This window comes from Mauremys mutica, chromosome 23 (assembly GCF_020497125.1).
Source record: "Mauremys mutica isolate MM-2020 ecotype Southern chromosome 23, ASM2049712v1, whole genome shotgun sequence".
Classification (NCBI taxonomy): domain Eukaryota; kingdom Metazoa; phylum Chordata; order Testudines; family Geoemydidae; genus Mauremys; species Mauremys mutica.
Genome location: NC_059094.1, coordinates 13,044,675 through 13,061,535, shown reverse-complemented (window position 1 = coordinate 13,061,535; position 16,861 = coordinate 13,044,675). Strand labels below are relative to the sequence as shown.

The following is a 16,861-nucleotide window of genomic DNA, read 5'->3' as shown; positions in this document are numbered from 1 at the left end:
TAGATACATTAGAAAACGGACACACATTCCAGTGCAGATTCCACGTAACTCCACTGAGGTCAGTTGAGTTGTTTTAGACCGAAGAGAGAAGAATTTGGGCCCATTGGGCCCAGGTTGTGCATTCTTGCTTCTATCCTCCCCAAATGCCTATTGTCCCCATTATTCAGCACAAGATGAACAAGTTAGGGTCTAGTCTTGACATATGTGCCTAAGTCATGAGTGCACATGGGGCCTGACCCAAGGCCCATTGAAGCCAATGGGGGCCTTCCCACTGATTTTTATGGGCTTTTATCAGGTCCATGGTTTGGGAGACAGACTGTGCACATTAGTGCTTTCAAGAGACAGTGAGCTCCTGTTGTTTCAGGGCAGGAACATGGGAACCCAGGGGGAGGAAAATTACTAATGAATTCAAGAGTCAGGCTGAGATTGGGTTAGATTCATAGGGCAAGAAGGATCCTCTAGTCGGACCTCCTGTACATCCCAGGCCACACAAGCTCACCCACCCACTCCTCTAATAAGCCCCTACCCTCTGGCTGAGTTACTGAAGTCCTCAAATTTTAATTTTAAAACATCAAGTTACAGAGAATCCATCATTTACTCATTCGGGCTGGAAATTTGTGTAAGAAAGATGAACAAAAGAGAGAGCCTAAGAGAATAATTGACTACAGAAACGACAGCTGAATTCATAAAAGAAAAACATTTTCCATCCATCAACCTGCAACCAGTTAAGTGGAGAGTTTTAAAGAAAATCTGCAACTTGGAAAAGGAGCCAACAGGAAAACGGAAATGTCTGAAAGAATGTAAACTATTCCAGTTTCATAAAGAGTAACAAGTAAACAATTATTACATGCAAATAATTTTTAACATCGCTGGTTTTAATTAATGCCGAGAAGTCAAAATATCTTTGACATTTGTATGTATACATTTGAAAAGTTAGAGAAAACACTGCCATATGGCCATTAAAATATTGGGTTTAACTTTTTGAGAAGAACGAACTGCTTAAATCTGCAGGGTTTACTGGTGATGAAATTTTAAAATTCTATGTCAAATATGGCTGCAATGAATAATGCATGACGGTAAGGGATATAATACTCGCCTTCAAAAGTTGTCTGGCCTGCTGTATAGTTTAGAATTGTAGTTAGTGATATAGCACAATGTCATTTCATTGATGGTTGTTTTTAAAAGTTATGCATTATGATTAGTTTAAGATTAAATTATAGTGTCATAGCTTTTTAAGACCAGAAGGGATCATCAGATCATCTAGTTTGACTTCTTGTATATCACAGGCCATAGAATTTTATCCAGTTAGTCCGGCATTAAGACTAATAGCATGCTTGACTAAAGCATATCTTCTCTGCAGTCATGCTACGAAGACTTCTCTTGGTAGTTTGTTCCAATGGTAAATCACCCTCCCTGTTAAAAAGTTGTGCCTTATTTCTAATTTGAATTTGTCTTGCTTTAACGTCCTATAACTATTAAATTAAACAAAGTAGGTTAGTCGCACACCTTTAGAATATGACACTATGTCATGGTATATACTGCACTCTGGAATTTCTTTTCACAAGAGTTTCAAATCTTTTTGTTTGTTTGTTTAACTCGTCTTCTAATAAGTTTAGCATTTAACCTGGGAGTACCGTAAATTGATTATAATATTCAACAATATATTTTACTAATAACTTCCTTTTCTTTGAGGGGTGAGGGGAGGGGAGGGGAATAGTATTAGTCACACTTCAAACTCTCCATCTACAAGCACTAGTAATAATTATAAGCTTGTGTTGACTATGTCCAGCCACAAATATTTACTTCCCTTCTTATAAATCCTGAACAGACGCAGTATAAGTGACTGTGTTTAAAGTGGTACCGAAGAGACATTTGGACCTTTACGCTGCTATCCATTTATGGACTAATCCAATGGGAATCTTTTCACAGATTTTAATGGGCTTTGCATCAGGCCTGCAGTCTGGAAAAATGAATACGTGTCTTTTTGTGCAATTTTAGTGTGGAAGGGTGAAAGACGAAAGCAAGCAGATTTAGGTTACAGTAATCAACAGCTTCGTATGTTAAAAATAGATTGCTTTCCCTCTTGACGTATGACTTTTGTGCATAAATGTAGGTAAAGCCCCAAAGAATAGCTGCAACGCAAAGCAGTGGAATCCAGCGTGTACTGACCCTAATAATAATTGAATGGGCCCAATTCTGATTCCATTGAAAGCAGTGGCAAAACCTCCATTGACTTCATTGGGAGCACGATTAAGTCCTGCATCGCTCATTTCAAAAGCTGGCAATTCTGGTGCCTCTCGGGAAATCACACATCATTATAGATGATTTCCCCGCCTCCCCCCACTTTAGAAGGCCATTCCCCAGCTACAAAGCCATCTCCATGCTGATCTGCAGCTGCTTTAAAAATCACTACCTACCTCTGCCACTTCGCCCAACAAATCTGAGGTCATTGAACCTTGCCACTTGGTTTTTCATGACCGCGGAGGCATTTCTGAGCTCTGCAGAATAATTCTCATCGTTTCCAGCCATGACTGTGACTACAGTCCCATCAGGTACATCTCCAAGGGCGACCACCTAGAGAGCAGTGCAACAAAGTTATTTTACACTATTCATTATTAGTAATAATTATTATTAAGCTGATCAAAGCAGGCTCGTCATTCTGCAACCAGACAGGAGGAATTGTCATTCTGAGTAGAAAAAAGTACTGATTTTTTAAAAAAATTAAAACTGAAATATATTTCTTTAAGAAAAATTCAAAAGAATTCAAGTTCCTTTCATCAAATAAATCTGGCAAATTGTGTCCTGATAGCTGAATGATCCCCCTGTTTTCTTAATAGGTGGATTTGTATATTTTGAAATTCCTGGGTTGTTGTTTTTTTAAAAGTCAGAGTCAAAATACTGTTAAAATGCGAATAATTTTCAGTGAAAATTTTGCCTGAGTGAAAACAGTCGGATTTCTCTTGTAAGAAATCTCTCTCGATATAATCCCCCTGCGATGATCGCTAATAGCCCTATCCAAGCAAGAAAGAAAATTTACATGTCAAGAATTTCACTGTATGTAACTCAGTTACATACTCGAGGATTTCGTCTTTAATTTCCACTTCAAAAGCTAAGCTGTCTATTATACACACCACAACACAGACCGTTTTAACAGAAAACCCCACAGCATATTCCAAATAGTGTCAAGATTTCAGTCCTTAAAATGGCCAGGTGCATCTGTTATTCTAAACAGCTATGGAAGCCGACAGAAAATATCCTCTTCAGTCCTAGAAAATACAGCCGAGCCTGGATTCGTTTTCAAATCATCGCCAAAGGGAGTTTTTCTGCCCCACGCTCGTTTATATAAACACCTATTTGCAAAAGGATTCAAATAAACCGCTGGAGCTGAAGAATATTTTAAAAGCCATGCAATTTAGGAGGGCTCATTTTTACTATTATGCAAGAGGACAGTTTCCCTCTAAATACCTTGGATCGAAACCTACCAGGTTTCCGCTTTGATTTCACTTGGCTGTAGCTCTGTTAAGCTTTAGATTTTTGGAAAACTCAGAAATAAAGGAACTCCTATTTTTCCAAAGACTTTCAATCTCTCTCGTGTAGTGAGAGATCGCCATATTATTTAAGATCATCGGGTTTTTAAGCAGGGATGATTTTTTTTTCTTTTTCAGCCGTTTCTTGATTTGAGAGGGGAGACAGCATTCCAAAGTGATATTTACACTCCGACAGTTGAAATGGATCTTCTGACTTCGATCATTTCCCCAGGCTTATTTGCTAAACGTTTGTGCTCCTAAAATATTATCTGCACCAATGAGGTCAAGCTCCTTTGGTTTTATCTATTGCTATTGCTCAGGCTGCTTTCTTGTCGGTCTATCATTTGAATAAAAGAAATTAAACTCGAGTTTTAAACGATCATTCATCGCTTCCCTCCGCCCCGAAAACACAACAACACCGGTTTGAATGTGTTGGGTTTGGTTTTCAGTTTCTTTATATCATTTTTATATTAACTCCCTTTACCATCCATTCAGGTCAGATCCATTGTCTAGCCGCATCTCCCTACCGCACACCTATAATTACTTTTTGCAATAGCCAAAAAAAAAAAATTACATATGTGTCCCCCATAAAGAACCTTTTCTGTGTCGCCTTTTCTTGCTAGCCTATAGCCGCTGCAACACAGCGCTCTGAAAGGTTTTCGTCCTTCTTTATTAACTCCAGCCTTCAGCTCCTGGTTTGTTTGTTTTTTTCCATGTCTATATTTTAACACCCTCCCATTCTCCCTAAGAAACTGACGAGAAACTCCATAAATCCTCACGGGATCTGCGTTCAAGTTGACCGCGAAAGATTTATTTTCGCCTGTATTGTTTGGCCTGATCATGAATCCAGAATAAGGAAAAAATATTTGGTTTCCCTTTGTCAGACTTTTGTGGTCTCTCTGATCCGTGGTGAAAGATCTGGGTCTGTGTAAGGTGACTGTCACTTTTGTCTGCTATCTTTCTTCCTCGTATAGTCCCCCCCTCCCCCAGTTCAGTCTATACCTCCAGAAACAGAAACCCGGCCGATTTTTAATGTTTAAATATCCCATAGGAGCCGACTGACTGAGTGAATTACAGCTGGGACCAAAGCCACGACGAAGCGACCGGGAAGCTGCTCTTTAACGAAGCCCAGTTGTCTCTGCAGTTCACTTCTTCCCTTTATTATTTCAGAGCAGATCTTCCCCACCCCTCCCACGTAGGTAATTAGCCTCGACTCTCATTAAACTTCAAAGTTCCCTGAGAGCTCCTAACCCTATCGGAGAGATTATAACCGCAGGGCAGCGCGAGAGCTTGATTAAAAGTCAATACGCGCCCCGAAAGTGAAGGCAGAATTGATTTAAAATTAAAGGGGGGCGGGAGCTGGAGGGTAAATATTAAGGTTGATTTTCGTAGGTAAGATTCTCCCCACTAAAAAAAAAAGCCTCTCGCCCTTCTCCTCCCGTCCCCAGCCATTGCTCAGGGGGGTCAGACACAGCCCTTTGGCAGAAGCCACATCTGGAAACATCTGCCTCCCCCTCCCCGCCCCTGGGCTTACCTTGAAGGCCACCGGCAGGGTCTTGTTGCACCTCCAGTGCGAAGGCAGCACCGAGCACAAGAAGTTGGGGCTGTCGGTGCGCACCAGCTCGCCCGCGTGGTCCGCCAGCACGTCCACCACCGAGCGCACCTCGGGCCGACTTCGGGAGCCGGGCGCCGGCGCGCTCAGCGCCCCGCTGTTCTCTCCCATCTTACCGCAGGGGAAGGCCGTGGAGGGAGGTGTGAAGCGCCGGCTGGTGCTGGGGTCTACGGGAATACGCATCACAACAGCGGGCGTTAGAGAGCCGGCGAGCGAGGGGCGCGGGGGGCTGGCGGGCCGGGGGAGCTGGGGAGAGGCGCCCGGAGCGCGCCGCCGCCCTCTCCAAGCCAGGGGCCGGCCGGGTCCGATGCAGCTTCGCGGGGCAGCGCTTTACAGAGAGCAGGAAAAGAAGAAGCGGCCGAGGGAGTCGGGGTGTGACCTGCGCTCAGGAAACGCGCCTCCGCCCTGTCAGGGGCTGGGACCCGCAGCGCCCTTCGCCTCCTCCTCGGGCCAAAGGAGCCGGGGGAGCGGTCGAGTCACAGCTGGGGCGAAGGGGGACCCCGGCTCCTGAGGGTCACCCGTGGGCTCCGGCGCCGGGCTGGCGTCGCGTGGAGACAGGGCTCGGGTGGCGAGCTCCTGGGCTCTCTCCTCCCTCCCTGCCCGCAGCAGCCGGCCCTGGAGTCAGGCGGCGAGTCCCCCTCTTTGCCGGATCTGGGCGAGTCTGCCCGGGCGCGCACGGGTCCCTTGGCACGGGGCAGCTCTCCGTGCGCTCTGCTGGGGAGCTGGCCGGAGCCCGCGCTCGGTCCCGGGAGGTTTCCTTCCTCTCTGGTGCTGAAGCCGCTTTGCAAATCGGTGCGCGGTCGCTGGGGGCCTTCCCTCCAGCCAAACTTGTGCCCCCGAAGGCGCAGCGCTGCGCGAGTTGAGTTGGCACCCGAGGGCCCAGCCACCAGGCAGCGAGTCCGGGAGGAGACGCGCCCCCGCCAACCCCCACGCGAGTCCCAGAAACAGCTCCACCGTCCTCTCCGGCCCGTTCCCCACACAGTCCTCGCTGGGTGTGGGGCACCGATCCTGGCCAGCTGGGCTCCCCCACCCCCACTTCTATGGCTCGCAGGTGGCGGTGGGTTTTTAATGGCAGACACCAGCGAGCCCTGGCGAGCTCGGAAACCAGCCCAAAGTGTCCGCAGGCAGACTCGGAGGGACCCTATTTACTCCAAGCAGCCCGGGGGCGGAGCTGCTCGCTGACTGACGGGCAGGAGCGCCAATGGGGAGGAAGGGCCGGGACCCTCATTTGCACACGTTGCCGGGGAAAGCGATAGAAGCAAGGGGAGTGGGCGGAGCGAGGAGGCAAGGGGGCGGGATCTCTGCGGGAAGCCCCGCCCCCAAGCCCCAGCCGGGAAGGAGGACGCACCTAGCGGACCGGTGGCATATTAAAAACACGCCTAGACAGAGCGCTCCATTCAGCGGGGCTTCATTAAGCGGCTGGGGCCAATTAAAACGTTGCTTTAGAGCCTCACCTATCGCGGGACGGAGCGCGGTGCAAGGACGCCACAGTTGCGGCGATTGTCTCCGAGTCTCCCAAAACTTTCACACGCTGCAGGGACACGTGGCTCTTAAGCCGAGAGTCCGTCTAGATGCCCGTCTGAATCCCCCCCCCCCCGCGAACTCGGCTGCTAGGCAGCTAAATGGAGCCGACACGCAGCCCTGCCGCCTCAAAAAACAAGCGTCCAAGGGTCAAAATAAGAAACGAGCGAGACTCGACCTCTCCAAGAAACCGCAGAGCGATGCCATCCTTTCGCAGAGCGCTAGCGAGAGGGCAGCGAGGGTGACCGATTTGCTAGGAGTTTTTAAAATGGTCCAACCCAAAAGGAAAAAAAAAAGATCCAGGGATTATTTACTAATGATCAACTCACTGCTGTGTGTGTAACACCAAAAGGACACAACCGACAGCCCTCGTTATCAGTCCGATCCCCGCAACAGGGCGTGTGAACTGCATTTTCAGACGGAAATTGACATAGGGACCTAAGAATACATTGTGCAAAGGAGTTTGGGGGCTTTTCTTTTATTAACACGCTTCCTCCGCTATCTTACTGTCCCAGAGTGAAATTGACACAGGCACAGATAGACAAGCCGATCGTTTCAGGACAAAGTCCTATTTACTATTATCCTTTTTAAAAACAAAGAAAAACAAAATAATGTCTATTTTAGCAACTCTTAAAACAGTAATAATGATCCTTCCCAAAGCATTTGTTTGGATTTAAAACCAGGGAAATACGTGTTTTCAAAATGGAATTTGAACAAGAAAATCTGTAGGGGGCAAAAATGATACTGATTCTGTGAGAATAAAATTAATTGATCGGTTGTAGTTTTTGTTTCATGTTTGCATACGGGTTTTTTTTAAAACAGATAAATTGTCTGTCTAATAAACTATAAAACCGCTACAACGAAATGCACCGCAGAATAGTCTATAAAACCAAATAGTGTTTTTGTCACATTTGAACACAAATAATACTAATCTGTCCAATGGAAATTAAAGCACCGTCACACACAGTTTAACTGCTGACATTTCTAAAAGGACGTTATATTTCTGCACCATCATATCCAGGGAGGTAAATCGATTGCTTTACTTCAACAGCTTCGCTGGTGGGTTTTACAAATTCCTTTACGGGACATGGCATGTTCTCTGTAGCAAGCCATTCAGTCTACACCGGATCAGAAACTGTTTAGATTCTGGGCTGGGTAAACTGTTCGTTGGACTATGTAAAAAAACAGCCACCCATCATAAACAAACACTGGTTATGAGACACTTTTCTTTTGAGGTCGTAAGAAAGAAGGTTGAGGCTGCGGCAGCACCGACACATTGAACTCGATTAGGGGCTTTTGTGTTCCAAATCCCTCCAATTTCTATCCATTCCCTGGAACCTTTTATCGATATCATTTTATACGATTGTTTACTTTGATCCTATCCTACAGAATTCTAATCTAGAAAATTGACTCAGGAGCCAACATTGCAGTGTTTGTTAAACAGAAGAAACTTATGTCAATTTCACTAAGCTTAACATTTTTTTCCAAGCCAATTTATGATTTTTCAATAACCAAATCTCTGTGAATGGTTTGGTTATGTAGTAAAACGGATCCAAACATGCTCATGTTGGAAGTTGCTTTTGTGTGTGTGTGTGTTTAGACTTCTCCGTAATGAACATTAAATGAAAAGAAACCTCAAACTTAGACCATCTTGAAACACAATCATGGAAAATTGAATGGGGGGGAGGAGGGAAGGGGCTGACGGCTGGATGAAATCACAAAGGGAGAAATCCAGAAGAACATTTCTAAGACGTCTGTTAGTCTATAAGGTGCCACAAGACTCTCTGCTGCTTTTACAGATCCAGACTAACAGGGCTCCCCCTCTGATAATAGATTTCTATTTGTCTCACAGCTGTGATTGTAATTGACCTGTGCGCCTAATCAACTCTTAACAATGCTGCAATCCTTCCCTTTTTAGGTGAAAGTCTGAGGTCCGTAGAATCATCCCTGTTCTTTTCCACAACAAAAGAGATCGACAGAGCCATGTTCCACAGAAAGCACCAATGTCTGGTTATACTTACAAACCCAGTAACGGGGGAGGGATTTGAATACAGCCCTGGCAGCAGGGGGTGGGTAGATGTGACCCAAATGATCTGTCTCTTCCAAAGATTTTTTTTTAGAAGGGGTATCTTCAAACGAAGCCAAGTTCCTCCATGGCTCCACTTAAAGGGCGTGTTTTGGGGGGAGGGGGCGCGGAAGGGGCTCACAGATGTTGGGGGGGGTTGTCACCCCACACACACACACACACGTTTGCGCGCTGGAAAACCTGGAGGGGTGGGTCAGCCACACCCAAGCTGAACGGCGGAGGAAGTGAAGTTCTCCGCCTCAGCCGCTAGTTGGCGCTTTAGCCACGTCTGAACGGCCCTAAGAGAAAAGGGACCCGGGCAACTGGGAGCAGCTTTGCCAGCTCGGGGCGGCTCCGTTTTCCAGCTTGTGCAGAACCAGAGACCCGCACCCCGTTGCCCCCCCACGTCTCCCCAACAATCCCTCTTCCCCGCCCCCGAGCCTGGCTCCCTCGATTAGTCCCAGGCTACCAGCAGGAGGCTTGTGACATTCTGCAGCCAGGAGGTTCCCACTGTGCCCAGCCAGCTTTGTTCAATCCGACCCCGGGCTTAAAAGCAACGTGCTCCCCGAAGATCCGGCGGTGCCCCCCGAGAAAGTCCGTTCCCGACTCTTCTCTCCCCACGGGATAGACACAGACACCGTCTCTTTCACCTGGAGAGCAGCATCCCCCCCTTGAAAGCTCCCACAGACTTCCCCCAGAAGGGGAACTTTGTGTTCCAGGCTGCATTTGCCGCAATCTTTGGGATCAACCACACGGGAGGGGGAAACACAGGAACATTCCTCTGGGCTTCCGAATTTATTCTGACATTTAAACTCGATCTATCTGGGGGGTTTTGTTTGTTTCTTTTTATGTTAAACTCGATACATTTATTTCCCCCAGATTTATTCCCGGTTAATATCACGAGAAAGAGATGTGTGTGTGTGGGGGGGGTCTCTTTACAGCGAGCTCAGCTGCTTTTCCAACAGGAACTTTTTGTTCAGGGCAGGTTTTATCCACGACTTGACCTCACAGAAGTTGCCAGATTGTCAAAATCTCACTCAGCAGCTGCCAGGGGAGAACCTGGCTGGTTTATTGAGCTGCTTAAATAGAAGCCGAGCTCTTTGGAGCACCTGGTTTTGAGAGACTAAAGCAGAAAATAAATGTGTAACTTTTCAATCTCTTTCCGCGATCGAAATCTGCCACTTAAACTCCTCGCGTCAAAAGGAAGCGGTGCCAGCTGGGAACGTCCTGCCAGTGGAAACGGATTCGAACGATCCAGATCTAAATGGTGTGAATCGCAAACGAGCGTTGATATTTTCACTGATTTTGAACGGTGCCAGCCCCAGGGCATTCCCCAATTAACCCCCCTCAAACGCTTCGCTGCACTTTAACTCCATGCCTAAAATAATAATTAAAAAAAGATAAGATACTCCAGACTCTCGTGTCTAATATTTTCTATACGTTGCCGCTCACGAGAATTTCACCAGGGGTTTAATGCACCTGAGTGGGTTTACTGGAGAAGCCAGAGATAAATGCTGGTTTTCTCTCTCTGTAATACATACACACACACACACTATATTGTGTGCACACACAGAGAGAGTTCTACAGACTGCTCTGTATACAAAGCAAGGCAGCCTGCTCTTACATACAACATGGCAAACAATGCAGAAAGTCAGTTGCAGGGAGCACATTTTCCAGTGATTCCGCTAGTTGCCTCGTTTCTCAGTTGCTCTACGGGTTTCTCCCGAGTAACGGAGGCTTTTAGCAAAATATTCCCTCCCCCCATTGCAATCCCGATCCCCTTTTCTGCTTGACGAGCAAATATTCTTTGAAATCTACCACTCCAGACGGCTGCTCTCTTTTCAGCTCTGCAGGGACACACGTTCGCAGGGTGCTAAGCCCAGTCCGTGCCCGGGGGTATTTTGAGACGACACCCAAAGGGAACGGGGAGGGGAAGGACGAAATAACGGCCTACATAGTCCCCACGCAGCCTGGACTCCACCGACATTCTCGTGTACGAGCACGAAATAAACCCAGCGCTGCTTTCCCACGAGCCAGCTCCTCGGAGAGGGTTTACAATTAACCCCCCCCCCCCGCTTATTAAAATGCCCGATGGAATGAAATCACCTTCATTCCCTTAGGCTAGTAGCACGTCCCTTGCAAAAGCCAACGCTGAGCCCTGCAATGGGGACACGTTTCACCCACCCCTTCTGTTTTCATTTCTAACCCTGTCGCTCCGCGTTTTCTTTCTCCGATCTGCAGTGCTTGGTGTGGGGATCCTGTTGGCATCCCTACGATCTGCAAACAGAGTCCTGTGGCACCTGAGAGACTATTAGCATTGGAGCATAAGCTCTGAGGAAGCGGGTATTCACCCCGGAAAGCTTATGCTCCAATAGTCTATCAGGTGCCACAGGACTCTGTCGCTTTTTACAGATCCAGACTAACAGGATCACCCCTCTGATACCTGAAACATGGGGAGGGAGGGTTTGATCCCCTATTACACCCCCAACTCCTACAGGCAATGCCTTCCTTAACCAGCATGTATTTATGGAGAAATAATGTAATACAAATCAGACCCCCCCAAATAATACATTTAGCATGAAAACAATTTTCTCTTCAGTAACAAGTTGCTGCATACCGAATGCACTGTTATTTTTTTAAAACAGAGGTTGATTTATTCTGCAACAGAAATCAACAGATTTACCATAATTTTAATACTCGTGGTAAGGGAAATTCTTGAATATATTCGGGCATTTAAATCATTAGCCTCTTCCAGGCCAGCTCTACCTGTTTCGTGCAGGCATTATATACACACGGAGCTCGATTCAACCGAATTACCTGTTTATACCCTATTCGGTGCAGTTCGGAATTAGACCCATCGGGAGTTTCCTTTGGTTGAATCGGTCCTGTTGCTTTGGCTATCGAGGAATGTAGTAGATGGATTTTATTTTCAGGTAAGGAGCGACTTAGAAGGATCTTGGCGTTAACATATTTCGATGCTCCTTTATAGACTAAACAGTTTTTTTTTAAATAAACGATCTCTACGGGTAAATTGCTTGAAGGTGGGTGGTTGGGAGCCGGCTGGGTTTTATAGTTGGGAAGGTATTTAGATGAAATAACTGATTTTAGCTAAACCCATCAAGGGCTATAGGTTCTGATCTGTTTGAAAGATTCTTTTCCAGCGTGCAAACACTGGGGAGCTGAAAGATTATTCCGGCATTTTCTGCCCAGTGCACAAATCCCACTCTCCACCCTTGTGAAGAGACACTGGGTAACACACTCCACGAAGAGGGTGTGTCCTGCTTTAGGGTCGGGGGTGGAAGGCTGGCTGACAGGCGATGGAAGCTGTCTGTGTCTCTGGGCCTTTTCATTGGCTGTTTTTTGAAAGCCTCCAGCCTGTCATATCTGAGGGAGAGTAACTCAGAGAGAGCTGATTTAATTCAGGATAGACAGACCATCATCTGACACGTGCAATTCCCCAAGCTTTAGGAAACCTCTGTGCATGATCCTATTAGAGAAACAGACTTGTTTTATTGTGTGTAATTTACAAACCCTTATTTTAACACAGAACCTCATAGAACAAACCTCAAAATAGCCAAGAAGGGGCTGTCTCTGGACTGTTTGATATTGACCTGAAGAAGAGCTGTGGATAGCTTGTCTCTTTCACCAGCAGAAGGTAGTCCAATAAAAGATATTACCGCCCCCATCTTCTCTCTGATCTTGTACATGGCAGTTTGTGTTTGGCTTAAATGTCTTAAATAATTGCTTCCACGCTGGTTTGTATCGCTTTGTCAGGCTGCATGAGTCCACTGTGAAGCTTTGAAAGAAGCTCAAAGTTTAATCAGAAGATACCAGTCCCAGTGAAGTTAATAGCAAAAGGACCATGACTTGTTGGAGAACAGGATAAAGAGCAGTTGTGCTAAGGGAAAATCACGCAGATACAAATCCCATTTAGCCAGCCAAGTTAAATACATTATTTAAAAAATATTAGCTGCCTTTTATCAGTGATTTCAATGGTGGTCACTATGTGAGAACGAAGGTTGAGTGTGCACTGTCAAATACTGTATCGTCTAGTTTTAAAGTAACATTTACCTTTAAGAACAAAGGTCTGTTTTAAAACTTTAAGGACATCAGCAGAGAGATAATTGGATTGTGTTGGGTGAATGGTAAAGCTAAAGGAAAAAAAATACGGCATTTAGAGTCCGTCGATAAAGGAGCTTAGCTCACATTTAGGCCTCTAAACAAGTGGTTAGATTTTCAAAAGACCAGACCACCTTGTGGGGAAGCAGAGAGCTGAGCACATTTGATAACCTGTCTTCTATTGTGGGTGCTTGGAAACCCGACTGTTAAAGCCTTTTCAGCATTTCCCAAAGAAAAATTAGTAGGTTAGAATTTTAAAAGGTCTCTGCTTTATCTGATTCAAAAGTAAAATCCTGATATTTGAGGTTTATTTGATTGTTTTAAATTCCCTTCTCTTTTCTTTAAAGGCAAGTTTCTGCTAATAATTTTAAGGGATTATTCCTAAAATGTGACAGACAGACACAAAAAGCCAAAACAAACAAACAACATATATACAAACCAGTCCACCCCAGAAGACAAACTATAACAGAAAAAGTGACAAGTTCTGTTTTCTTGTTTACAGAAGCCACAAGTGACAGGACCATTCATTTTGCATGACAATGACCCTATTGTTGAGGACACACATGTAATAAGCGTGATGAACAGAGCTGTTTATCAGGTTTCATGGGCACATGCAGAATGAAGGAGCTCGGAGAGCAAGTGGAAAGGCAAGGTGGCTTCTGTGAGGGGATTAAAGGGAAAATGAAAGAAGAGAAGCACCTTGAAAATGGCCTCCAGATTCCTAACTTTGGGCCAGGTGATCCCACAGAGCAATCTACTACCACAGAAAGCAACGGGAGTTATGCCTACGGACTGTAGGGCAATGGGTTACCTTCTGTCCATATTTACAAAGGAGATGCAGTAGATGTTTAGATTGTAAATTCTCTGTTCTGCATTTGTTCAACACCTAGCCCAATGGTCCATGACTGAGCATCACAGGTGCTGCCAAGAGTTTTCATTGGAAGTTGTATTGGTACTTTATTGATTTAGCTTTATGCACGTGCTAAAAAGGGCATCTAACCATTTGCTCTAGGCGTTCCTAACACAACTTGTAAATACTTCCCAAATATACCCTAAGGGCAGCAGAACAATTTAACATAACCCAGTGCTAGCAAGACATGCAACTCAAAACTCAAATCCTCCTCCCACTCCAACAATTCCCTGCTCTGGTTCGCTATCCCTTCTCCCCCTTGTTTTCAGCTGCCTGGGGGAAAAAAGATGAGCTCTGTAGCCTGCCTAGAAAGGCAGCAAATTCAAGCTATTTCAAATCAGTGGCTTTTGATCCTTTTCCTTGAGACCCTATGGACTCAGTTCTGCACTCGGATGCACTGGTGACATTTGATTTGCACCCGTGTAACCAAGGGCAGACTTGGGCCCCAGGAGCCTGAGTCACCATTGCCCTGCACCTGATTTCTTGATTTGCACCCATGCCAAGTGAGTGCACAAGGGTGCCAAATGCTCCGGCTCCGATCTGGGAGCCTTTCACACACAGGTTGCTGCTGGTCTGAATGAGGGCACAAAGTGCAAAGCCATGTGGGATCGGGCCCAGCGGTCAGCAAGGTGGCCAATGGAGCCGGGTGCCCATCCTCAGACACGCAGTGCCAGGTGGCTCCTTTTGCAAAGGGGATGCAAAGCAAACACCCAACCCAGAGAATACCCCTGGCCCAACAGACCCTCAGCACCAAAAGAAGCTTACAGGCCTTTTTCACTCACAAGTGCATGTCCTCATTCTTTTCAGTGGAGTCACTCCCAATTTATACCAGTGGAAGTGGGAGGAAAATCAGGTCCCATGTGTGCTTTCCAGTGAGGGGAAATGTACGCATCCTTCACAAACTCAGCCTAGTCCTTCCTTTTGCAAGGGAAAGCTGAATTTTCCAAGCTCTCTGTCTTGAGGCTGCAGTGGAAATGGCAAGAATGGAGCTACAGCCAGACCTCGTTTCGTCTCTGATCTTCGCTCTCCTCTCAGCATATTCTTTATCCCTTCACAAATCAGTAAGTATCGACATGCGGGAAATAGGTTTTAGAGCTCTTACTAGTTAAGCTTTTCCCCCTTGGTAGCGAGTGCATTTTAGAAAAGGTTAACAGTGAATAAGTCCTAGGATTTGCATGTGCCTCTTCTAAAATACTTAATACTTTAAAGCTACTGTTCCTGTGTCAGGGAGGTCAGCAAGCCCTTAAATCACTGCTTGCTGGGATTACTTCACTTACTATATCCTCTGTAGTTTTTAATTCAATTGAGCTGGTATTTAGCAGCAGATCCATTCGCTTTAACATCAAGGAAGTAAATGCATGGTCTATAGGAAGCTTTCTATTAAAAATTCATTGCAAGCTGTGTCCCAAAGCTCTCAGGAGCAAACATCTCTCAGCAGGGCCATTCGGGTGTCTGGATCTGTTTTGCAGTTAAGGGCCGGGATCTGAGAGCAGCATGTGCGGAAAGGGACGTGCCATTCATTCGTAAATCAAACAACAGAGGCAGGGCCCAAGGGGGAACAGGCTGACACATTTAATAACCCCAGAGTGCCTCCATCTTTGAAAGATCAGATAGTATGAATATCTGAATTGTGGCAGTGCCCAAGAGCGCCAGGGATGGATCAGAATCTCACTGTGCCAGGGGCTACCCAAACACAGAATTAAAAGATGGTCCTTGCACCCTGCAAAAGTCAATGGGAGTTTGTCTAGGCAAGGCAAACAGTAAGAAATCAGCTCCTGGGCTGGGATTAGCTCCATGTACAGCTCCACTGACTCAGTGAACTTGCGTGGTGCTCAGAAACTGCAGTGATGCATTTGTCCCAAAGAGCCTTAATCTGCTTGAACATGAGTGTTTGTGCGATTGATTACACCAGACAACATGCTGATGTGAGAATGGTCCTTTTTCCATGCAATGGGCCTGCTTCCCTTCTCAGAGCTGCTTTTCTGACAATCAAAACCAAGTCTTTGCTCCCATTAGCCCTTCAGAAGCCAGCAGGCCTCACAGAGAGTGGACTCAGTTCCATTTTGCTGGGTGCGTCATCAACAGACTTGTCAGCCAGGCTCCAATTGAAGGATTTTTATAATTAGCAGCAGTGAGAGAAGCAGGGGGACTCCCTCCAGCTGGAGTTTAAGATCCTAGGGGTGAAATCCTGGCCCCAAAAGTAAATGGCAAAATTCCCAGTGACTTCAGTGGAGCCAGAATTTCACCGTAGGGGTTTGCAAGGCCGGTAGGTCTTCTTTGGTCTAGTGGTTAAAATGTGTGTCTGGGAGCCAGAAGAATCACCTTCTATTCTTTACTGTGGGGGTTCGGACTCATCAGGGAGTCACAAGTTTATTACATGGGTAAGTCACCCACTATCAGCCTCCACCCTAAACTCCGCTTTGCCTCCAGCATTTATAATGGTGTTATGCATTAAAAGCACTTTTTATATATTTAAGGGGAGGGTGTCACACTCAGAGGCTTGCTATGTGAAAGGGGTCCCTAACAATGCAGACTCACCCCTGTGGTTCCTCCTGCTGGTGGTCTCAGGGAATTAGCTCTCCAGCCGTTGGAGCACCCTCTGCAGGCCAGTGTCCTGCTAGGCCCCCCATATCCCTCCTGGGCCTGGTGCCCTGTTATCTGGTGCACTGCCCCCTGGCAGTAACCCCTCAGTCTTAGGGTCTCCCCTCCCCAGGGAACCCCCACCCACTATCCCCACCTCGCCTCAGCATACAGCTACTGCCAGTCATCATCTAGCCCCCACGCCCTGGGGCAGACTGCAGTGTCAGCCTACTCATCCCTGCCAAAGTTGGGTTTGGCCCTGCTGCCTCTGCAACCCCTAGTACCTGTTAGCCCCATGCTAGGCCACAGCCTGGGGCTATCCAGGCTGGAGCTCCCTGGCTCCTCTGCCTTTCCCCAGCCCTGCTCCACTCAGGTACCCTGTCTCTAGCTCCCTGCAGCCAGGCCCATCTCCCTCCACAGCCAGAGAAAGACTCCAGCACCTGGCTCCCAGCCTCTTATATAGGGCCAGCTGTGGCCTGACTGGGGCATGGCTCAGCTGCGGCTGCTTCCCCAATCAGCCTCGTAGC

General features: G+C 46.6%; 1 protein-coding gene across 5 annotated transcripts in view; it reads right to left on the bottom strand.

Annotated features, from left to right (window-relative positions):
• The window catches only part of RUNX3 (RUNX family transcription factor 3), a 147,563-nt gene that overhangs the window by 55,845 nt on the left and 74,857 nt on the right, over positions 1 to 16,861 (bottom strand). For all 5 annotated transcript variants that reach the window (XM_044997435.1, XM_044997433.1, XM_044997436.1 and 2 more), the window contains 2 exons: positions 5,062 to 5,306; positions 2,418 to 2,574 (listed from right to left, as the gene is read on the bottom strand). In XM_044997435.1, coding sequence (XP_044853370.1) covers positions 2,418 to 2,574; positions 5,062 to 5,306 — 402 coding nt within the window. The remainder of the gene's footprint in view (positions 1 to 2,417; positions 2,575 to 5,061; positions 5,307 to 16,861) is intronic.